A 20,539-nucleotide genomic window follows, 5' to 3' on the forward strand; every position below is an offset into this window, starting at 1 on the left:
CAGAAACAGTTTAACTTACACTTATTTATTTTTTGCAAGGATTACAGAAGATTGTGAACTCAAAGTTGGACTGAAGGACCATTAAGCATTAAAGCACTGTTTGAATTTATCTTGATTTGTATTTGTTTCATTATTCTGCATTATGACATCAACAGTAATGAAATTGTCTTGCCACTCACGAGTCTTAAAGGGTATAACTATTCATCCTGACATTACCTGAGTGTTTTTGGGTTTTATTTTGGTATGAGGTTTATTAGTTGCATGTATTAGCATGGAACCACCCTCATTTTGCATGAAGAATATTTTCATTACCTACAGTGCATTTGTCTTAGATATACTTTTGTATTGAGCAAAATTCTCATTCAAGAAAAGAGTAATTGGCTGTGTTAAGGAGTTAGGAGGGAATGGTGCTGTTTGGCAGCCTCTGGGTATTCCATTAGCACTGTGAAGAAGGCATGGCAGCTTCAGGTTGCTGTGCTTTCAACCTAACTAAATGCTGTGCCATTTGTCTGCATACCTCAACAGGCTGAATGTGCTAGACAATATTGCTTCAAGGTGTGAAGTCAGAGACGCTAGAAGTGGCATGTAGCTCAGTCCCTGGGTTGAGCTGACCAAAAGTACCCTTGCTTTTCTTTCTGCTGTCAGCATGTCCATCTTGCCTTTTGGGCAGCTGTATCAATGGAGATATTGCCAAAGAGGTGATAAGCAAAGATGGGAAGTGATGGAGAACATTCAATAGCTGTAGGAGAGAAGGAAACACAGAATCATAGAATCATGGAATTGTCAACACTGGAAAAGACCACTAAGATCATCCAGTCCAACCATTAACCACCGTGCCCACTAACCCACATTCCTCAGTGTCACATCTACACATTTTTTGAACACCTCCAGGGACGGTGACTCCACTGCCTCCCTGTCGACCCAGACCCAAATCTCTAGCGCCCTTGAGACCCGATGCTGATAGCTACCGAAGCTGGCTTTTCAGCTCTGCTTTACAAGCACCGCGACTGCCACAGCCGTGCGTACTCCAGAAAACGTCCACAAGATGGGGCCCCTCTCCGTGATTGTCAGCAAGGAGGCCTAGGAGAAGTTTGACTCAGGCTGTGGTGTGTGGCTGTGCTCAGAACTGCCCCTGTCAAACACTGCGGTGACAGTGTGCTGCTCTCACAGCAGCCTGGCTTAGCAGCACTCAGCCGAGCTCCCGAGTATTGCCTCTGAATGCAGCAAGGCACTGTAGGCTGCTGGGTTTGGGTAAAGTGTGGATTTTCACCTCCTCAGGACTCTATAAGAAGGAGTCCTGGTTGCGTTACATCATCATGACACCTTGTAATTCATTTTGCATTGCTGAATGTTTGTTATCTGGAAGATTAGCTTATCTCCAGTGCACAACAAAATCAAATCGTCTTGGGGCATCATTAAAGCCTGATAAGCCAATGAGTTGGAGGAAGCACGCTTTTGATTGTGCCCCGAGGGCAATTCTGTTTGTGCTTGCTCATCATGAGTGTGAGCTTTCTTCTTATACAAACAAATATAGATAGTGGTATGCCGAGCTACTAAAGGGAACTATAACAATTAGTTCCAGCAGCTGAGTTTGTCTTACAATTCTCTATATAAACTTGTTTGGCCAAATAGTGCAAAATTACATTAAAATGACTCAGCAGACTGAAACACAACTGAGGAAGGATAGACTTTAGGCAACCCAGATGCATTTCTTTAATGAAGCAGATTTGAAAAAACAGTAGCAAGTAAACCCAAACCTCTTTCACCCAGCATCACCAGCACTGTGAAAGGCAAGAGGAACCTCTGCTCTTCTGCAAACCATTCTTCTCAGTATTGTTTCTGATGTTCTTAGCATGTGGGGATAAGAGCTCTCTGGGTGAGGAGATGGGGAGGTACCACCTTGACACCATGCCATTTCCAAAGGGCTTTCGGAAAGGTGTTTCTGAGCAATGGGAAAAATAAATAGAGGGATGAAGAAGGCTGCTGGGAGACAAAATGAGAGCTGTTAAGAATCTGTTTCTGTGTTGATACTGTGTTGGTACTGTAGCCTCAGGCTCTCCACCAGGTAGGATAACAGTCTAGATGTTGTGCAGTGGTCTCAGAATTAAAAATAAACAGTCTGTTAGGCCAAACTGAGTCTTACCAAAATTGTTTGATTCCTTTGTTTGTAGAGGGGGCTAGTGGGATAGCTTAACTCCTGGAGCTGGGGAGGGTGAATCAAGACAATGGAAATGCCAGATTTGGGCTGTAAATACATCACATGTGGTACTTATGAAATTGTGATGAAGTACTGTAAAGTTGTGACTAAATTTGCAGCTCATAAAGCTTTGAAAGAAAACTCAAAGAGTGATGGCAATGCAGCTGATTCCTTAGGTGGAGATCAAGTCATTATTTGATAGCACAGAATCACAGAGTGGTAGGTGTTGGAAGGGACCACTAGAGACCATCTGATCCAGCTCTGCTGACAAAGCAGGTTCTCTACAGTGGGTTACACAGGAAAATGTCCAAAACTTTGAATATCTGCAGAGAAGGAGGTTTCGCAGCCTCTCTGGGCAGCCTGTTCCATATGCATCAGCCCATAGACACATTTAAACTATATTATATGCAGTTTCAGGGAGAACAGATCTCAACTACAAACACAAAGAGCTGACCTAAACTGCAGTTACAGTCAGCTTCCCTGAACAGCCACCTCCTTCTTGTAAGATTTGTGATGGTAGAAACACATACGGAAAAAATCACAATTGAGCTAATAAATAATGGCAATAATTCTGCATTCCTAGATTTTTATTTAAAAGCGTATTTCTTAGCAGTACCAGATAAATTCTACATTGAGAATGGTGTGGAGGAAACCTTTTTGTGTGTGTGTGTGGTCTAATCAATATATCTGCAAATCCCTTTTGTGAACTGCTCTTAGTACTTTTAAAACCTACATCCATGTCTGTTTAATTAACATTTCATAGCATAGCTTCACTCTCCTCAAAGGAATGTTAAGTGTTTTGGCATGTTTCCAGTGGTAGAAACAAAGAATTTTGTCCCATGAAAAGAGCATAGCTGATGTAAAGAATAGGATTTGAGGTAATTAGTTTGGATGTACACTGTACTTTCCTCATTTGGTCTTAATACTATTTTTATTACGTTAAAGAGATTTGTGACAGAGGAATTGAAGATGGGAGGGTATATGGGAGGCACATTAAAGGTCTTAGCTGAGATGTGTTTGAATTAATTAAAAAATCTAAAATGGGATTCATGATTAAGACATTTTCCTAGCAAAGAGTTAGACATTGGAGAGTGCAATTCATTTTTATTGCCTGCACACCGCAGAGACCAAGGAATGTTATTACAGTGCATGCATTCACATAGGAAGAGAGATTAGCTCTTGTTAATAAGCAACCAGTGCCATTTTGATTTGCTAGGAGTGGCAGCAGAATCACTATAAACAGAAGACGGTGAGAAGCTGTGGTGCCCCATTCCTGGAGGTGCTCAGTGCCAGGTTAGATGGAGCCCTGGGCAGCTGAGCTGGTGGGTGGCAGCCCTGCCCATGGCAGAGGTTTCAGGTGGGCTTTGAAGTCTCTTCCAATTCAGGCCACTCTATGATTCTATAATTCTGTGATTCTACAGTTTTGTAATTCTACAATTTTATGATTCTGTGAAACAGCTTCCCAAAGGGCTGTGGGCAAGAGGTTTAAGTTGAGCACATCAGAGCATATGTATGCAAACCACAGCCAGCACAGATAAAGCTGTGACTGCAATTCAGGATATATTTGGAAAGCTTCAAGCTTAAAGAGGGTAGATTCAGGATATAAGGAAAAAGTCTTTTACACTATAAGTGGTGATGCACTGGCACAGGTTGCTGAGAAATGTGATAGATCTCCCATACCCAGAGACTTTCAAGGCGAGGCTGGATCAGGCCCTGGGAAACCTGATGTAGCTGTGCATGACCCTGTTCACAGCAGGGAAGTTGGACTAGATGGCCTTTAGAGATCCCTTCCAACTCTAAGGATTCTATGATTCTGCGATTCTGTGATTATATATATCTTGAATACGATATTGAATGTACATTAAATGTACGCCTGAAGGCTGTGCTGCCATTCAGTTAGACCTGGACAGGCTGGAGAGCTGGGCAGTAAGAAACCAGATGAGGTTTAACAAAAACAAGTGTAGAGTCTTGCACCTAGGGAGCAATAATTGCATGCACCAGTACAGGCTGGGGGATGACCTGCTAGAGAGCAGCTCTGCAGAGAGGGACCTGGTTGTCCTGGTGGAGAACAGGTTGGCCATGTGCCCTCATGGCCAAAAAGGCCAGTGGCATTCTGGGGTGCATTAAAAAGAGCATGGCCAGCAGGTCAAGGGAGGTGATCCTCCCCCTCTACTCTGCCCTGGTGAGGCCTCATCTGGAATACTGTGTCCAGTTCTGGGCTCTCCAGTACAGAAAAGACAGGGATCTCTTGGAAAGAGTCCAGTGAAGGGCCACAAAAATGGTGAAGGTCCTGGAGCATCTCCCCTATGAAGAAAGGCTAAGTGAACTGGGCCTGTTTAGCCTTGAGAAAAGAAGACTGAGAGGGGACCTGATCTAGGTCTATAAATATCTGAGGTGTGGGGGGCAAATTGGTGAGGCTGGTCTCTTTTCAGCAGTATCTGGAGACAGGACAAGGGGAAACAGCCAGAAACTGGAGCAGAGGAAGTTCCGCACGAATGTGCGCAAGTACTTCATTATGGAGAGGGTTACAGAGCACTGGAACAGGCTGCTCAGGGTGGGTGTGGAGTCTCCTTCTCTGGAGATATTCAAGTCCCACCTGGACACCTACCTGTGCAACGTGGTGTAGGGAGCCTGCTTTGGCAGGGGGTTTGGACTCGATGATCTCTGGAGGTCCCTTCCAACTCCTACAATTCTGTGATTCTGTGAATGTCATATGCACACCTTCCTTATTAAATACAGCCCCTTTCAGCCTTCCAAATCTTCATGCTCATTTTTGTTGCTCTACTGGAGCTAAATTCTAAAATGCAACAGCATCTTATGATGACTGATCATACTGTAAGCGTCCCTGCTTGCATTGTATGATACTGATACATTCATGTAGAGATGGGACTGGCCTCCAGTTCCAAAGAGCAAGGCACTACATAACTGTGTAGCCATTAGTTTCATAATATGTTGCCTTTAGTGTTTTCAGCCATTAGAGCATAACAGAAGTCAGATTTCAGAGGACAATTTCCATGTGACTAAGATCTCTTTGTAGAGCAGAAAGGAGCTCAAAAACAAAAGAACATGCTTTCAACACACTTTGGTTTGCCTTAGGAAAAGCTGATGCAATCATTTCATCATGATCCTTGAGGTACATGCTGTGTTTCTGAGTGGGGAAGTGAGCCAAAGACACTTAGTAAGTGAAAGATAACTGTGGTTTCCCAAGGATCCCATTGCTACTCTGTGGTCTGGGCTTGGCAGAACACATAAAAGTAACTGAGGGTGATCCAGTGATGGCAGAGCCAGCTTGTTTCCTTCTGCATGCCAAGACTGTGCAATCCCCCGGTGACCGCACCTTCCCGATTCTCTTGCTGGTCATGCAACACATCTCAGCTGAGGTCACCCTGAGTCAGAGTTTGGCTTCCCTCATGGCTCAGGAACTATGTAGTACTGAGTGGACTCTTACTGTACTTCTCTTTTTCCAATCACTGAATGACATCCACAGTAAAACACTCAGTGCTTTAAAATGTTTTCTAAAACATATAGGTCTTTCTGGAGAATAATTAACATAATAATCACATTTTTAATGTGATTTTCTCAGGGAGAAGAAATCAAAATAATATTACAACTTAGCAGAAGTATCTCATTGTATAAATGGCCAAAAAGTCATAGAGTTTGAAGGTTTTATTTAATTTTTATGTGGTCTACATGCATTTGTATATGCAGAGCCATCCATCTAGTCTGCAGGAAAAAATGCTTGGGAGCCTTCTGATGATTGGTCCAAGAACAACTGTCTCAACAGTGGGTCAGTGAAAACTTATGTCATATGATGTTGATATCATAGACTACTTGTTGCTTCCTCTGCCTCAAAGACCATGGTTTAAAATGGTTAGGGACATAAGAAGTGAGAAAGCATAATTGTAACAGTGTAACTGATACTCCAAGTCTTTGTGTGGAAAGAAGATAAAAGTAGTTGATTCCAGCTCTGAACAGTGTCCCTGGACCCAGGTGGCTGACATCTGGGTCATCTGTTCTCAGCATCTCTTATCTTACATTACTTCTGCAACAGGGGCAGGGCAGGCCCCTCAGGACTGACTTGGGTAGGTCTGAAGTCAAACTGGGAATGTTAATCTGGAAGCAGGAGCAGGTTCAGAGATGTTAACCATTCCAAGGACAACAAGGAATATACAACAGTATGTCCAAAGAGTCCTCTGCTAGTACCTTAGAGTCAAACTTTTGGCCAAGGGAAAGATACAAGGCTGTACACAGATGCAGACTGTTTGTCCTGCAGTTAGTGAGATCAAATATATCTCCATTAGCTCCTAAGAATGTTATCTTGTTACCACTGCTGAAGAAACACTGTTAGTTCCAGTTCTGTCCAGCTGGAACAGCTAAAATAACAGGCAATACTAACTGCTACTCTTCATTGAAAAGGTTTTGCCACTGTTTATATAGCAGGGATGGGCTGCTGAACCCAGGCTGCTATAGGATGCTGAGGTTCTTTTCTCAAGCAAAGGTGTTTCTGTCTCTGAAATTTGGACAAGAATCTTTAAACCTTTAAACCCTGGTGTAGGCATAGTGCCCCTCCATCATGTGGCTGTTCCTTTGGTAGATGACTGTCATGTCCTCATAAACAAGTCTGCATTGGGACTACTGCAAAACAGAAGCTAGTGCATAACACTTGAAGTAGTAAGGAACGCAGCATAAGCAGTTGTCTGTACCTGCCCTGGCTCCCATTACCTTGGGATTTAACCTGCTCTTTGATTTTAACTTGTTAGTGTTAGCATGTGAAGTGTCCTATCCCTTCACTAAGGTCATTGATGAAGATGTTGAACAGGACCAGACCCAGCACCAAACTCTGGGAAACACCAGTTGTTACAGGCCTGTGGGACAAAGACAGTATGAACAAAAGACCTTGCAAATGAGTAAACAAGCTCAGTAGCTACTTGCGCCAGACATAAACATACACGAGGTGTCTGGCTGGTACGTGTGACCAAGAGGTTGTTATGAGGATATAAAAGTTGTGAGCACATACAGTAAACGTCCTCGTTCTGCACCAGCAATAGTTTGTGCCTCGCCTGGCACACAGGCCTCCAAACAGACAATTGACTGACAATAGCAATTGACTGAGCTCTGCCAGTCAGCCAGTTCTTGGTCCTCACCATCCACTCATCTATCCTACACTTTCTAAGTTTCATAGCAGGGATACTATGGGAGACAGTGTCAAATGCCTTGCTGAAATCAAGGTACACAACATCCACTGTTCTCCTCCCATCTACTCAGCCAGTGATGGAAGGCTATCAGGTTGATCAAGTATGATTTCCCCTTGGTGAATCCATGCTGACTACTCCTCACAGCTTTCTTTTTCAGATGATTGGAAAGGATTTGCAGGACAAGTTGTTCCATCACCTTTCCAGGGATGGAGGTGAGGCTGACTGGTCTGTAGTTTCCCAGATCCTCCTTCTTGCCCTTTTTGAAGACTTGTGTGGCTAACAAAGACCTTCTGTCTCTAGCAGTGATATTCTGCTGCCTTAATAACACAGAAGGGCAAGACATTGGCAAGACAATACTGTGAAGGGGCCAAACTAATTAGAGACCAAGCTAATTGACTTTCTGGGAGAGCAAATCTCCTCCTTAATCTGTTAGCAGTAGCTATATTGAAAGTTGCTAGGTTTAAGTATGTGGTGAGAAGGTTATGGGAGACATAACTGAATCATATCCAGAGAACTCCTGTATCAGAGGGGTCAGTTGTTGTGGAAACTTCTTAGTTTGGAATCTGTACCCACTCTGCTGCAATGGGGAGAAAGGGTTGGACATTGCCTGGCATTTCTTACTAGCAGTTCACATGTTTCAAATGTCAGCTCCAGTGAACAAATTTTTTTGGCATTTAATTTGTATGGATGTGTTGGCAGATAAGTTGGTATTTGCAAGGCTAATGTATCGTGATCGTAAACAGATTGCATGCCCAGGGGATGGGGCTGAAAATAGTCTTAAGGTGTTATAAAACACTACTCTGATACCCCTCTCCCACCAGTACTTTCTCTTTACTCTGACTGCATGTTGAAACCTACTTCAGGGGTAAGTGCTTTCTGAGTACAGTGCCTGGGCAAGGTGTATTTCAGACAACACTGTGAAGTCTCAAAGCATCTTCCATATCTTATACGTTGACTTTCCTGCAGTAAATATCTCAGATGCTAACTTACAGTTATTATCAACACTCTCACTTTCTAATAAGTAATGTTCACTTGAGAGGCATTTATTTCTTTTTCAGTCTGCATGAGTAAAATAAAAATACATTCAGCTCTTCAGAGAATTTCAAGCTTTTTTACCTCTTAGGCAAGTATTTAATCAGTTGTCCATTCCATCCATTCCCTGCGGTGTATGTTGTCCATGTTGTGTTTTTATTTAATTCCAATCTTTTTTTTTCTTTTGTTTTTTTTCTCTATTGGATGATTTCAAGTTAACAACCCATAATATTTACCTGAAGTAATGATTTATTTAAAGTGTATGAAAGAAAATACATCAGCAACATAGTCTGGGGATACTTACACATTTTTAACTTTTCATATTTTCCAGTACTGTTTTTACTACGGGTGATTAATTTGCCTTTGCTTATGTTCCAGAACAGCTGATCCTGTCCTGAACTATCTACAGGAATAGTGTGTTGCAAAGAAATTATACTGGTTTTTTTTGATGGGGTGGTGTTGCTGTATGTCACATGATCACATACCTCAAACTGTAGGCTGTTATATCTCTCTATTGTAAGTAAATACAAGGATGTAATACAAGCAGGCACATGTACATATATGTATTGTGTAGCTTATGTACTTCATCTATCAGTATTTCTTTTAATTAGATTCTCAGTTGATGATGAGAGAGATTTCCAGTAAAATAGGAAAGCTCTTATGCAAAGAAGATGGTGATAAGGAAATTTGTTCCTTGTTTCAGAATGAATCATAGGAGCTATGTCTTTATTTCAGGTTTGGACAGACATACGTGCCATTGGGTCATCTTCCCAACTCTACTCCATTTTCCTGTTTCCTAATGTTTTGCAACTATATATTGCAGAGCTAGGATGTCACTGTCATGAAGACAGCATTATTTTTGATCTAGTTACTCTACACAGCTAGACTGTGGTTATTTAACATCAGCTTTCCTTTTACACTCTTCCCAAGAAGCTGAGATAGTTAAGCTATTCTTTGCTACTGTACTTGGAATGTAAACTTTGGACTGCTTGTTAAAGAATTGACTTTCCCCATCAATTCAAAAGAACCCAGTGTTCAGATATTTGGTCAGCAGCTTAAGAAACTGACTTAGATAAAGTTTTAATACTGGGGGATGTCCTATTAGAAGCTGTATGTACAGTAGCTTGAAAAAAAGCTGACCTTTATTTCATGAGACGTGCAAACTTGTCATTGCATAAACTGAGTGCTGCACTTGAATTTGAATTTCACTTAAAAAGTTAATTGGGGATTTATAAAAATACTTTCTAAAACTAATCAGAGATTCTGATGGTGTATCCATTTTGCTGAACCCTACGTTTTTCATTTTTGCTGAGAAAGATGACTTAATTCCCCTCCATCAACTATGCTGACAACTTACTGTCTTCTTTCATTTGCACCTTTAAATTTCCCCCCTGAATTATGAGTTAATGCTAGGCTTCACAATAATACTTGAATGCATATTAAAAAAGCAAGAGCAGAAAAATGGATCCAAACACAGAAAGACTAATGTGACCTAGGATAAGAATGACTTCTTGTCTTATGTCTCTTTCTTTTGCCAGAGTATCGCCAGTAACACAGGTAGTGAAGTTGTATAAAAATCCTGTTGCTGTGCACTCAGGGAGCAATTCTGTTCTGGATGACTTCTTTTTTTATTGGTCTAGACATGGTTATTTTTTCAGACTTCACGGTGAAGAAAATGTGTAGAAGTGAGAAGTTAGTGGAGGGAATAAAATCAAGAATGAGATGAGGAACAGTCTTGGGTTTTTTTATTGCAGCTAACCCTGCTCTAGTCAATATGCTGGAGACATGATCCTCACAGGATGAAAAACTGTGTTGATTTTTCTTTTCTTTTCTTTTCTTTTCTTTTCTTTTCTTTTCTTTTCTTTTCTTTTCTTTTCTTTTCTTTTCTTTTCTTTTCTTTTCTTTTTTTTTTTTTTTTTTTTTTTTTTTTTTTTTTTTTTTTTTCCCCCCAGTGGTTCTTTGCCTCATCCAGGATTCACAAATCTGTTTATGCTGCAAATTTTTTTCTTTTGTCAAATAACTGGTGTGCTTAACAGAGTGATGGAGTCCATTATCATTTACAGATGAAAGAAGCCATCGTAAGAGTAGCATTATGAAATATAACACAAAAGGAAGAATTAGGGTTGCTAAGGAAACTTTTGGTCTGGGATTTATGAACACTTAGTCTTTCCATTTTCCAAGATTACCAGCAGCTATTTTCAGTGAAGTCTTAATAATTGTCCATATAATGATGAATAATAAGCCTTACTTGTAGATGTTTCCACATATCCTGTGAGCTAAGATAATTACGTGGAATTAATTTCTTGAGAGTTGTACTTGTTCGTGTGCATATTTATCTATGGATTCATAAAAGGATTTCTTATATTACCCATATGAGTCCAAGTTTATGATTGGAGATCTGGTCTACAGGAACTGCAACTCGAATTACTCATGTTTGCATGCATAGACTGAAGTCGAGAAAGAAAAAGCTTTTCATGTATACTGACTTATGTTTATGATTGACTATCTACACTCCAAAATTAATTTCAGAAATCTCAGGGAGGTCAAACTGTGCATGGTTTTCACAGTGCTACTTAAAGTTAGAGGTGATGCAAAAATGGGTAAAACAGATAGACACTTTTCAATGGTATTCAGTGAAAGGAGAAGAGGTAAGTGGGCCAAACTAGAAAAAAAGAAATCCTAATTATACGTAAGAAAAAGCTTCTTTTTATTGTGAAGGTGTTCTAATATTGGAATGTTAGAGAGGTGGGGAAACTTTAATTCTTGGAGATACTCCACCTGGACAAGGCCATGAGCAGCCCACTGCAATTGACCTTGTAAGGGTTAGACTAGACAGACACCAGAGGTCTCTCAATAAATATATGGCTGTATAAAACTTGGAAGTGCCACTGTCCTTATCTTCAACAATTCTTCTTAAAATTAAAAAAAAAGAAAGAAAAACAAAACCCACATCTTGCCATCATGCCATTCTAAATAGTACATCAATTTTTTCTTTGAATTTTTTGGACATGTACACTTATAGAATGTGTATTATAAACCAGTTTGCATTCACTGTTGTCCATGTGAGGCTTTTTATTCAGTTCTAGTGTGTCATACAAACCCTCACTGCTGCTTAAAGAAGAAACGTTCAGTGTTTTTGCATAATGCATCTTGTTACAGCAAAAATCCCTGCATTGCAGCAGCTCAAGATTGCGTCTCCCTCAGCACCCAGCCTCCAGCAGTGCCTGCTCAGAGAATTTTCCATCTTGCTCCATGTCCTATCAGGCAGCAAGGTAGGGGCTTCCTGAGCTGAATTTTGCCATTTGGCCATTGTGTTGAACAAGCACTGATAACCTCTGAGAATTTGCCAGTCCTGTTTTAAATCTGTAAGACTGTAGAGTTGGCATTGAGTCTTCAAGGAGATCACTAATTTTGGCATGTAACTGCTGCTGAAGTGTTCCTTTTGATAAGATACCATCTGTATGTAATATACTGACAACACATCTTTTTTCCAGGACAAGAATATAAAGTGGCAGTTCATTGTGTCTTAATTACCTTGATGTGAAAACTGACTAACCCCGAATTCAGTGGACTTCCATTAATGTTAGAAGACTGTCTATTGTGTAAGAGAATGATCAGGTTGTGCATTTAGAGAACTGCAGTGATTCATTAATATTGACTTGTGAAGTAAAACTAATGCTGTGACTAAGCTGTAGGGAAAAAAAAAGCTTTGAGACACAGTGTTTGCTGAAAGTTGAGAGAGTAAATGCAAGTTACTACAAGTACATCCAAATCTTCATAATAAACTGCAGCTAACTGGAATTTTAAGATCCAGAATTAATATGTGTACAGTATAGTACAAAGTGCAACCAACTGCACATGGAGAGATCATGAGCTGTAAGCAAAAACCAGAATGCATTGTCCAGCAAGGAACTCAGAACCAACAAGAAATCAAAATAAAACCCATTAAAATTCTAAGGTTTGGTGTTAATATTAAGGTAATGGAAAATAGCCTCATGTATAGAGTTTCCACAGGCACAGTGCTGCAGTTCAGGGGCTAAGAAACTCCAATATAAAACATTTCTCCAATGGCAATTCTAGGAATGATTTCAACTGCTAATTTACCTCACATTTATTTTACTACCGTTCTTTGAAGAAGCTGGGGAGAATACAACACTATGCGCTTTATAACTCTATGTGGGGCTGGCCCTTCAGAGAAGACTTCCCAAATAATTGCCTTTTGAATCTTATGATTGTAGGTGTCTTTGGTGGTTTTGTTTGTTTGTTTGTTTGTTTTTCTCCTTTATTTAACTTCATTTTAAGAATTGTAAACAAACAACGGTGATAAAATTAGAACATGGGAAAACAGCTTATGCATGAGGACCAAATGGTAAGCCAGGTCACTTTTGTAAGACAGAGGCGAGTTTAGTGATATTTTCTTAGATGTGCTTCTGAGAAAACAGAGACTTTTGATCACAAACATTGTAAGAAAAAGCTCTTTAGAGAATAAACCAAATTATCCAATAAAAGAAGATCAGAAAATTCCAGCTTCTTACAAAGATGTATGAGGATGAGGAAGGGAGTCACTTTATCTCAAAAGACAAAGAAATATTATAACACATTTTACTTGTTCTCACTCTTTTCTGGTGCTGTGCTCTGTCTTGTACAGAGCTTTGAAACAATTTCTCTGTGTCACTGCCTCACCCTGCCGATGATTTAGCATTTCTCTATCACCAACGAATAAATAATCCGAGGGAATAAAAATGTCAGCATACTATTTGTCAGTGATACTATAGCCCAACCTTTAAAAACAAAGGAACACCCCTAAAGAAAAAAAAAAGGTCTAAATGAATTGCTCAGATAAGCAAACATGGTTCCTAAGTGTTCTTAATGCCATTTGGTACAAACTACAAGGAACATTTCATATTCAGACATAGAATGACTTGCCCCAGTAGCATTTCCTGCTCGTCCTTACAATGAAACGAAAGGCCTTAAAAAAGTGAACTTCTGACTTTATGACTCTGCGTTACGTGCTGATAAAGGCAGTGACTGACGTAACTTCTGTCTGAAGAAACCTGATCCCAGCTCTCACTCCCTTCACTCTGAGTTAGCACTTTCTCTGTGTTCCTGTCCACTGCCTGCTGTCCCTGCTGTGCTCTGCAGTTTGGCTCTGCCACCTCATACCTTGGTTGTGCTACAGGTAAGCATGGCTGGTTGTTTCTTTCTTTAACTTTCACTGCTTTTCCTTGTAAGAACAGTCAAGCCAGTGTACACTCAGGACAGACATAGTATGTCTGGGGAACCTGCACGTTACCCACATGCATTTGTGCAGAGTTCACACTCACTGAAATGCCACCAGGGTGCTACTTCTTCCCTAACTGTTCCAGACAGTGGTTCAGAAAGGCATTGCTTTCCTTCTCAAGGTGATGAAGACTGTTAAGGCTAAGGACAGCCTCTTGAAAGAAGAAGAGCTGGGCAGCACCACCTTTATATTTTTCTAGTTGTAGGTTCAGGTCACTGAGAACTGAAGTTGTTGTTTGGTCTTCAAATGCACAAGTGCTTGGAAGTGGAGATGGGGAAGGAGAATGAGCACAGTGATGGCAGTGGGCTCACAGCTCCTCCCAAACCACCTCTGTTGGATATAAACCAGAGAGATTTGTTTTTACAAATAAGTTTCAATAGCATCTTAGAAATGCAAGAAGATAATACTTGTATACGGCACCGACTGGAGCAAGTGTAGAAACACTGATCCATTCATATTATGTTACAAAGCTCACAGGCCTACGTGGTTCATGCACCATGGGACTCTCCACAGCACTGCACAGACTTGTGCTTGGATCTCTTCTACCCACATCTGTATCCTTAAATATTTAATATTTTACATTTTGCATTAAATTTCATCAGACTGATTCATTAAAAATGTATGCGATTAAAGCCTTTCAGGTTACACTGAACTGTAGGGCATTGCACTTGCATTTCTGAAGTTTCAGATTGATCTGGTTTTGTTTTCTGATTCAATTGATCTGGTTTTGTTTTCTGATTTTAGTCTAATAAAAAGAAAACAGTTTGTGGAAGGAGAAATACATATCAGCTTTTTCTATTATTTGTTTATACTGTGCTTTGGCTTATAAACCTGTCTAGTAATTCATTTCTTTCCAGACAAACTTATTTTAAATTAGGTTTCATACACATGAGAATGCAGCATATGAAAAAAATACCACCAACAAACACCTCTAGGGGGGTGTGACTTAGACTTGCACCCACGTGTGCTGATGCAGCATTCAAAGAGGATACAACTTATCTTGACATTTTCATCTTGAAAATGAAATCTCATGAGATGTGCTAACTTGTCTGAGATTATTGGATTTCTGACAATTCTGGACCACTGTGCAGATCTGGCTGTAAAGTTGGTTGGCTGTTGGCAGCTATCCTGTTCATGCTACTACGACTGAAGTCACACTAGTTCAGGGTGAGCTCTGTAACCTGCTTTTCCCCATTTCACACTGTGAGTGTATTTGGCAGTCAGGTTGAACTGTTCTTGTTCCTGTACCAAGCAGAGTTTTCTTGCAGAGTGCTCACAGGCTTTGCAGCTTGTATGGGGAGAGTTCAGGCAAAGCTTAATCTATGTTCTCTCCAAAATCCTGATTGATTTAGAGAGTCTTTTTGCAGCAATATGGAGTCAGTTCACCCAAGTGAACCCAAGTCAGTTCACTTGGTTAAGCTCAGGTTGGTGTTGAAAAATTATTAACTTGTGGCAAAGAGAAGCTACACAAACACTGTTAATTTCTGGTGGCGTTTTTTGACCTTTGTGAATTACTTGTTTATTTTCATCTAAGCAATAGCTAGTAAAAATTTAACCATACCCTTACTGTTAATTTGTTCGTAAAATATTTGGCTCAATTTCATTTTTTTTTTTTTCTTTTTTTTTTAAATGTAAGTCCTGTATTAAGCCTTTACAGACTATGGTACAGAGCATTCTGCATTCTTGGCAAGGACATACATATGAAGAAGGGTAAAAGATTTGGCTTCATCCCTATTTTAATTTTTTGTGATAGTTGCTTTCCTGGTTGTCCTTTACTGTATTACTGAAGAGTGCACAAGCTCTAGCTACATACCAGGTCCTTGTGGAAGAACTGATAACATAAGCAACTCTAACAACATTATTATGATGAAAAATGACCCAATTTGCTGATTGAACCATGTTTCATTTTTGATCTGACTGCAGTATGTTCACAATATTAGTGGAGTGATTAAAAAATTCACCAGACTATGACACCGCTGTATTTGTTCTTTTTCAGTGTACTGTGATATTCTCCGCTGAGCATTCTGTTTTTCCTGGACAGCATTCCAGATGGCGAACGAGTTAAGGCCCTGCCCATGTGATATTGGAGACAGGTTTGATTATGGCGGCCGTGGGCAGGAAGTACAAATTGAGCACATCAAGGCGTATGTCTCTAAACCCTCTACCAGCACAGACAAAGCCGTGATCGTGATTCATGACATATTTGGATGGGAACTCCCAAACACGAGATACATAGCTGATATGCTAACAACCAATGGATACATGTAAGAAATCCCACACTTTGCAAAGTGTCTTTTTAATGAGAAAGTCAAATTACATTTCCATCTCCTTTCCTATATAAGCCATACAAACATGATCAATTTCATAGGTTTCAATCTCGGTTTCAATCTCCTGTTTGTTGAAGCAGTGTAAGAATGTTGTTGAGCAGTCCTACCATAATGAGACAATACACAAGTACTGAAGAGGAAAAAACAAGAAAAGCTTTATTTTGAATCTTTGACTGGGTGACTGAAATGCTTTTTTTTGGGTCTGACCCAGCCTGCTTCATAGCATGCCTGCAAGTTTGCTGTTTTGGCAAAAATTTCAGGGAAACTGAAAACGATTCTATGGAAATTAAGTGTACAAGCTTATACCAGACAGAGAAACAAGGTCTCAAATATGTGAAAAGTGTGCTGGATATCCTCTTCTCTCTATTATTGCGTTATCATTCCTTCTGGCCCTAATGAATGGATCATGTAAATTGTAGGCTTTCTCTCCCTCTCTCTCTCTTTTCTCTCTTTTTTTTTCTTTTTTCTTTTTTTTTTTTTCTTTTTTTTTCCCCCTAATTTGTAGGAGACCACTAAGGATTTACAATTTCAATTGAAAATGTGCCAAATTAATCAATGGAATTTAGGTGGGCAAAGTGTATCTGCAAGTTGTGCTCTGTTTATTAGATAGAAAAATAATGAAGGTTGCTTGTGAAATGTTTTGATGGAAATTGAATTCTACATGTATTCAAAAAACAAAACAAAACAAAACCCAAACTTGCTGTAGCATGCACAGACTTCCTTTTAATCCCTTTTTAGTGTTATGTCATGGGCATAAAATGTTTGTATTTTTCCTACAGTGCCATCTGCCCTGATTTTTTTGTGGGACAGGAACCGTGGAAACCTTCAAATGAGTGGGCTACCTTCTACGATTGGGTGAAAACACGAGATGCCGGCAAAATAGACAAGTACAACAGTTGTTCATTGTACAGCTTGTGGATGTGCTTATTTAGTAGGAATTTTTGCCTCAGTAAAGATGCAGGATTAGGACTTAAATTATTATTGTGTCAAATACAGCTGGATGTCCAGAAACAAAAATTTCATGCAGTTCAAGTGTTGAGTTTACGGTTATCTGAGGGGCGCTTTTTGGAGAATGAGTAAAAGTGACCATTATTTAGTTATACAGAGAGTAGAAGGAAGATTAACGACTCAAAAGAAAAGAATACTCAAAGGCCGGGGGATGTACCAGGCTTGTTCCACTTCCATCTGGTTCCTACAGGCAAGCACAACTTCTAGGGGCTTCAGGCAAGGTGTAGTTACCTAAGGAAATTAAATTCATTAGTCCAGTTCCCCATCAGATTTGGTGTACTAATGGACAGTCAGCTGAATATGAGCCAGCAATGTGCCCAGGTAGACAAGAAAGCCAATGGTATCCTGGCTTGTATCAGGAATGGTGCGGTGAGCAGGACTAGGGAAGTCATCCTGCCCCTGTACTTGGCACTGGTGAGGCCTCACCTCAAGTGCTGTGTTCAGTTTTGGGCACCTCAGTACAGAAAGGACATTGAGCAGACTACTTCGCCATTGTTCTAGTCATTTTTTTAAAACTTTTATCTGATATCTCTTAACTGTGTTATTTTACTTATGTTAGGCTATAGGACAAATATTTCCAGTTGTGAAATTAATTGGTATACCATATGTTAAATCCCATCAGGTTCTAATTATAGTGATCTGGAGAGAGTGAATTTGCATGTTTTCTCCTTTGGTTTCTCACCTAGAGTCTGTCCTATAATTCAAAAATGAGCAATTGTAGCACTGTGGGACCTCAGCCAGCACCAAGCACTGACACAGCCATTTGCTTCCAGGCAGGACAAGGAAGAGAATGGGAGGAAAAATGTGAGAAAGGTCACGGGCAGCATATTAAGCAAAGGATAGAAAAAGAGAAAAAGCACAAGCAAGGGAAAAGCAGTCACCCAGACCCTGCTATGGGCAGTGGATGCCCAGCAGTAGCCTTCGGGGAAGCCAGGGGAGCAGAGCTCAAGCAGTAATTCTCTTTTATTTATGTTTCTTAGAGAAGTTGATGTTGTCATGAAGTATCTAAAAGAACATTGTGGTGCAAAGACCATTGGTGTGATCGGGTTCTGCTGGGGTGGAGCAGCAGTACAACACCTGATGCTGAAGAATCCTCATTTAAAGACAGGAGTGTCTCTTTATGGTAAGCGTCAGATGGCTGTTGTGTTGTGGGAAGACACAACCAGAGCAGGAAGCTGTCCTGTAGGAGCACTCCTGTGACAAAACTCAGTGTGACAGCTTACTGAAGAAGAAGGTGATGTGATTTCAAAATATGATTCCTTAATTTGACTACTTAAATTGAGAATGGGGCAAACCAATAATGATTCTTCCCTGAACTTTTCGAACAGAGCTGTTTTTTCTGTCTTTAATGTCAACCCAAAACACGGGAACTTCTCAAAACAAAAGGGGCTTTCAAACAAAGTGTGTTTAATTCATTTATAATCTGATCAGCTCTAACTTATTGTAATGTCTTTTATTTTGGCTGGCTAGCTTAAGTAGTGTTTTAACCTCTCTAACTAGCCTGAGTCACTTCTTACACCTTTCCTTTTCCCCTAGGAGTGATCAAGTTCTTTGATGACAAAAGCACTTTGCTTCACCCAACCTTCTTCATTTTTGCTGAAAAAGATGACATCGTCCCCCTGGAGCAAGTGAGTTTCCCATTGGAGATACTTGTCTCCATGCTTTTCATTCTTGTTTTGTAATTTGATATTTACTTAATTGAAACCAGAAGACGAATTTAGAATCATACAATTGCAGAGGTTGAAAAAGACCTTCAAGATCATAAAGTCCAACCATAACCTAACCATAGTACCCTAACTAACAACTCTCCACTTAATCATATCCCTGAGCACCACATCCAGATGTTTTTAAGCACATCCAGGGATGGTGACTCAACCATCTCCATGGGGAGTCCGTTCCAATTTGTGCTCTCCCCCCCCCCTTTTTATTGTAGTTCTACACAAATTTATGTTGCTTATCTTCAACCCAAAAAGTTTTACAGTGACACTAAAAATGTTTTCTGCTTCTGTTGCAAAATAAAGATATTTTACATGTGAGAATTGCTAGTGCTGCAGAGCTTCTGCTTTCTGGTACACTTGTCAAAAGTCTTCTGGGGGAGCAAGGGTGGAGAAAGTCTGGAGAGAAAGATGATCTACAAAGGGGACCAAACAGGAGGGTGTGTTTCCTTTGAGTGGTGTTTTCCTGGCAAAAATCCCAGTAACTTTGATCTGCCAGTTTTTGTATCTGCTCCTCTCCTCCCTCCGTTTCAAATGGATTCAAAACATTGCCAGGTTTTATTTCTCGGAGCTCAACAGCTACTTGTAGCAATGACTGCATGTTATCCTTCACGTGGCAATGATCATTAAGTGCTTCTGTCTTTATAGGTATTCCTGGAGCAACTTACACACTTTTTTTTTTCCTCAGTTTTGTACAATCACATGCTTTCGTTTTTTCTTTTCTGTAGAAAAAAACCCACAAAACACTAGTTAAAAACATATTAAAAAAAAAAAAAAGGCTATAAATAGCTACCATGCTAACTCAGTGTTCAGCCACGATGGTACGTTCTCTGTTACAGGTTACTGCACTGGAGCAGAAGCTTAAACAAAACACTAAAGTTGATTATGAAGTTAAAATTTACCCTGGACAAACACATGGTTTTGTGCACCGCAAAAAAGAAAACATCAATCCTCAGGATAAACCTTACATTGAGGAAGGAAGAAGAGATATGATCAACTGGCTGAATAAATACATGTAGAGGAAATCAAGCACCCATAAAACAAACCACTGGCTTATGAAATCAGAAAATAACAAAGATTATGTTGATTAAAATGCTCTTACAATCATCAAAATGTTTTGTAAATACCTTTTACAATAGCACTACTTACATGCACTTATTTTCTAAGATGTATATATTTTTACAAATGCTGAAAGCTGTAAGTGTAAAAACATTTTTGAGTTCAACTTCACGTACTTTAAAATTATTATAAAAGGATGTAGATTTCTAGAATCTGAAAGATTCCCTTTCTTATATTCCTATCATTGTAATAAAAGATCATTGAAACTCAGTGTCCACTTGGTAACGCTCTCGTAAAAGCTGTGTTTAAAGTTGTTGGGCTGTGAAATGTGACATCGTGGAGGGAAAGCTCCGGCAAAGACAATCTATTTAAGATTAAATAGCCACAGTATTCATAGACAGGTACTGCATTTTTTTATGGACTAGAGGGATATGCAGAATGAGCAAAGAAGGACTGAGCAAAGGTGTAGATGGTAGAACACGAAGAGACTGTGAAAGAATGGAAAACAGAGAGAAATAAGAACTAAATTGGAACAGAAGACTGTCACAAGCCATAGGCAGAACATAGAAAAAACAAGAACAAACAAGTGAGTGAAGACAGAGTCCTTCCCCCATTTCCAGACAGTGCTCTAGTGGGAGTAGGGCTTGAGGGCAGGGATTTCATCTTGGCTTCCACCTTGTTGTTTCCTTTAGTATCTTATTATCTGTGTCCATCAACCAAATTCA

General features: G+C 40.0%; 1 protein-coding gene and 1 long non-coding RNA gene across 2 annotated transcripts; one reads left to right on the forward strand and one right to left on the reverse strand.

Moving 5' to 3' along the window:
• Window positions 1–9: 9 nt before the first annotated feature.
• On the reverse strand, window positions 10–19,628 carry LOC146762013 (uncharacterized). Its single transcript, XR_014942847.1, has 2 exons — window positions 19,549–19,628; window positions 10–739 (listed from the first exon to the last, which is right to left on the reverse strand). It is a non-coding gene; the product is annotated as an uncharacterized LOC146762013 (long non-coding RNA).
• Window positions 13,503–20,084, forward strand: LOC107309544 (carboxymethylenebutenolidase homolog). The gene is made up of 6 exons (XM_015854449.3): window positions 13,503–13,603; window positions 15,702–15,969; window positions 16,812–16,919; window positions 18,021–18,163; window positions 18,577–18,668; window positions 19,595–20,084. The coding sequence occupies exons 2-6, from the start codon at window positions 15,755–15,757 to the stop codon at window positions 19,772–19,774; spliced, it is 738 nt and encodes a 245-aa protein (XP_015709935.2). The 5' UTR covers window positions 13,503–13,603; window positions 15,702–15,754; the 3' UTR covers window positions 19,775–20,084.
• The last annotated feature ends 455 nt before the right edge of the window (window positions 20,085–20,539 follow it).

The sequence above is a fragment of the Coturnix japonica genome, chromosome 2 (genome assembly GCF_054131305.1).
Source record: "Coturnix japonica strain WE chromosome 2, WE-NBRP24, whole genome shotgun sequence".
Classification (NCBI taxonomy): Eukaryota; Metazoa; Chordata; class Aves; order Galliformes; family Phasianidae; genus Coturnix; species Coturnix japonica.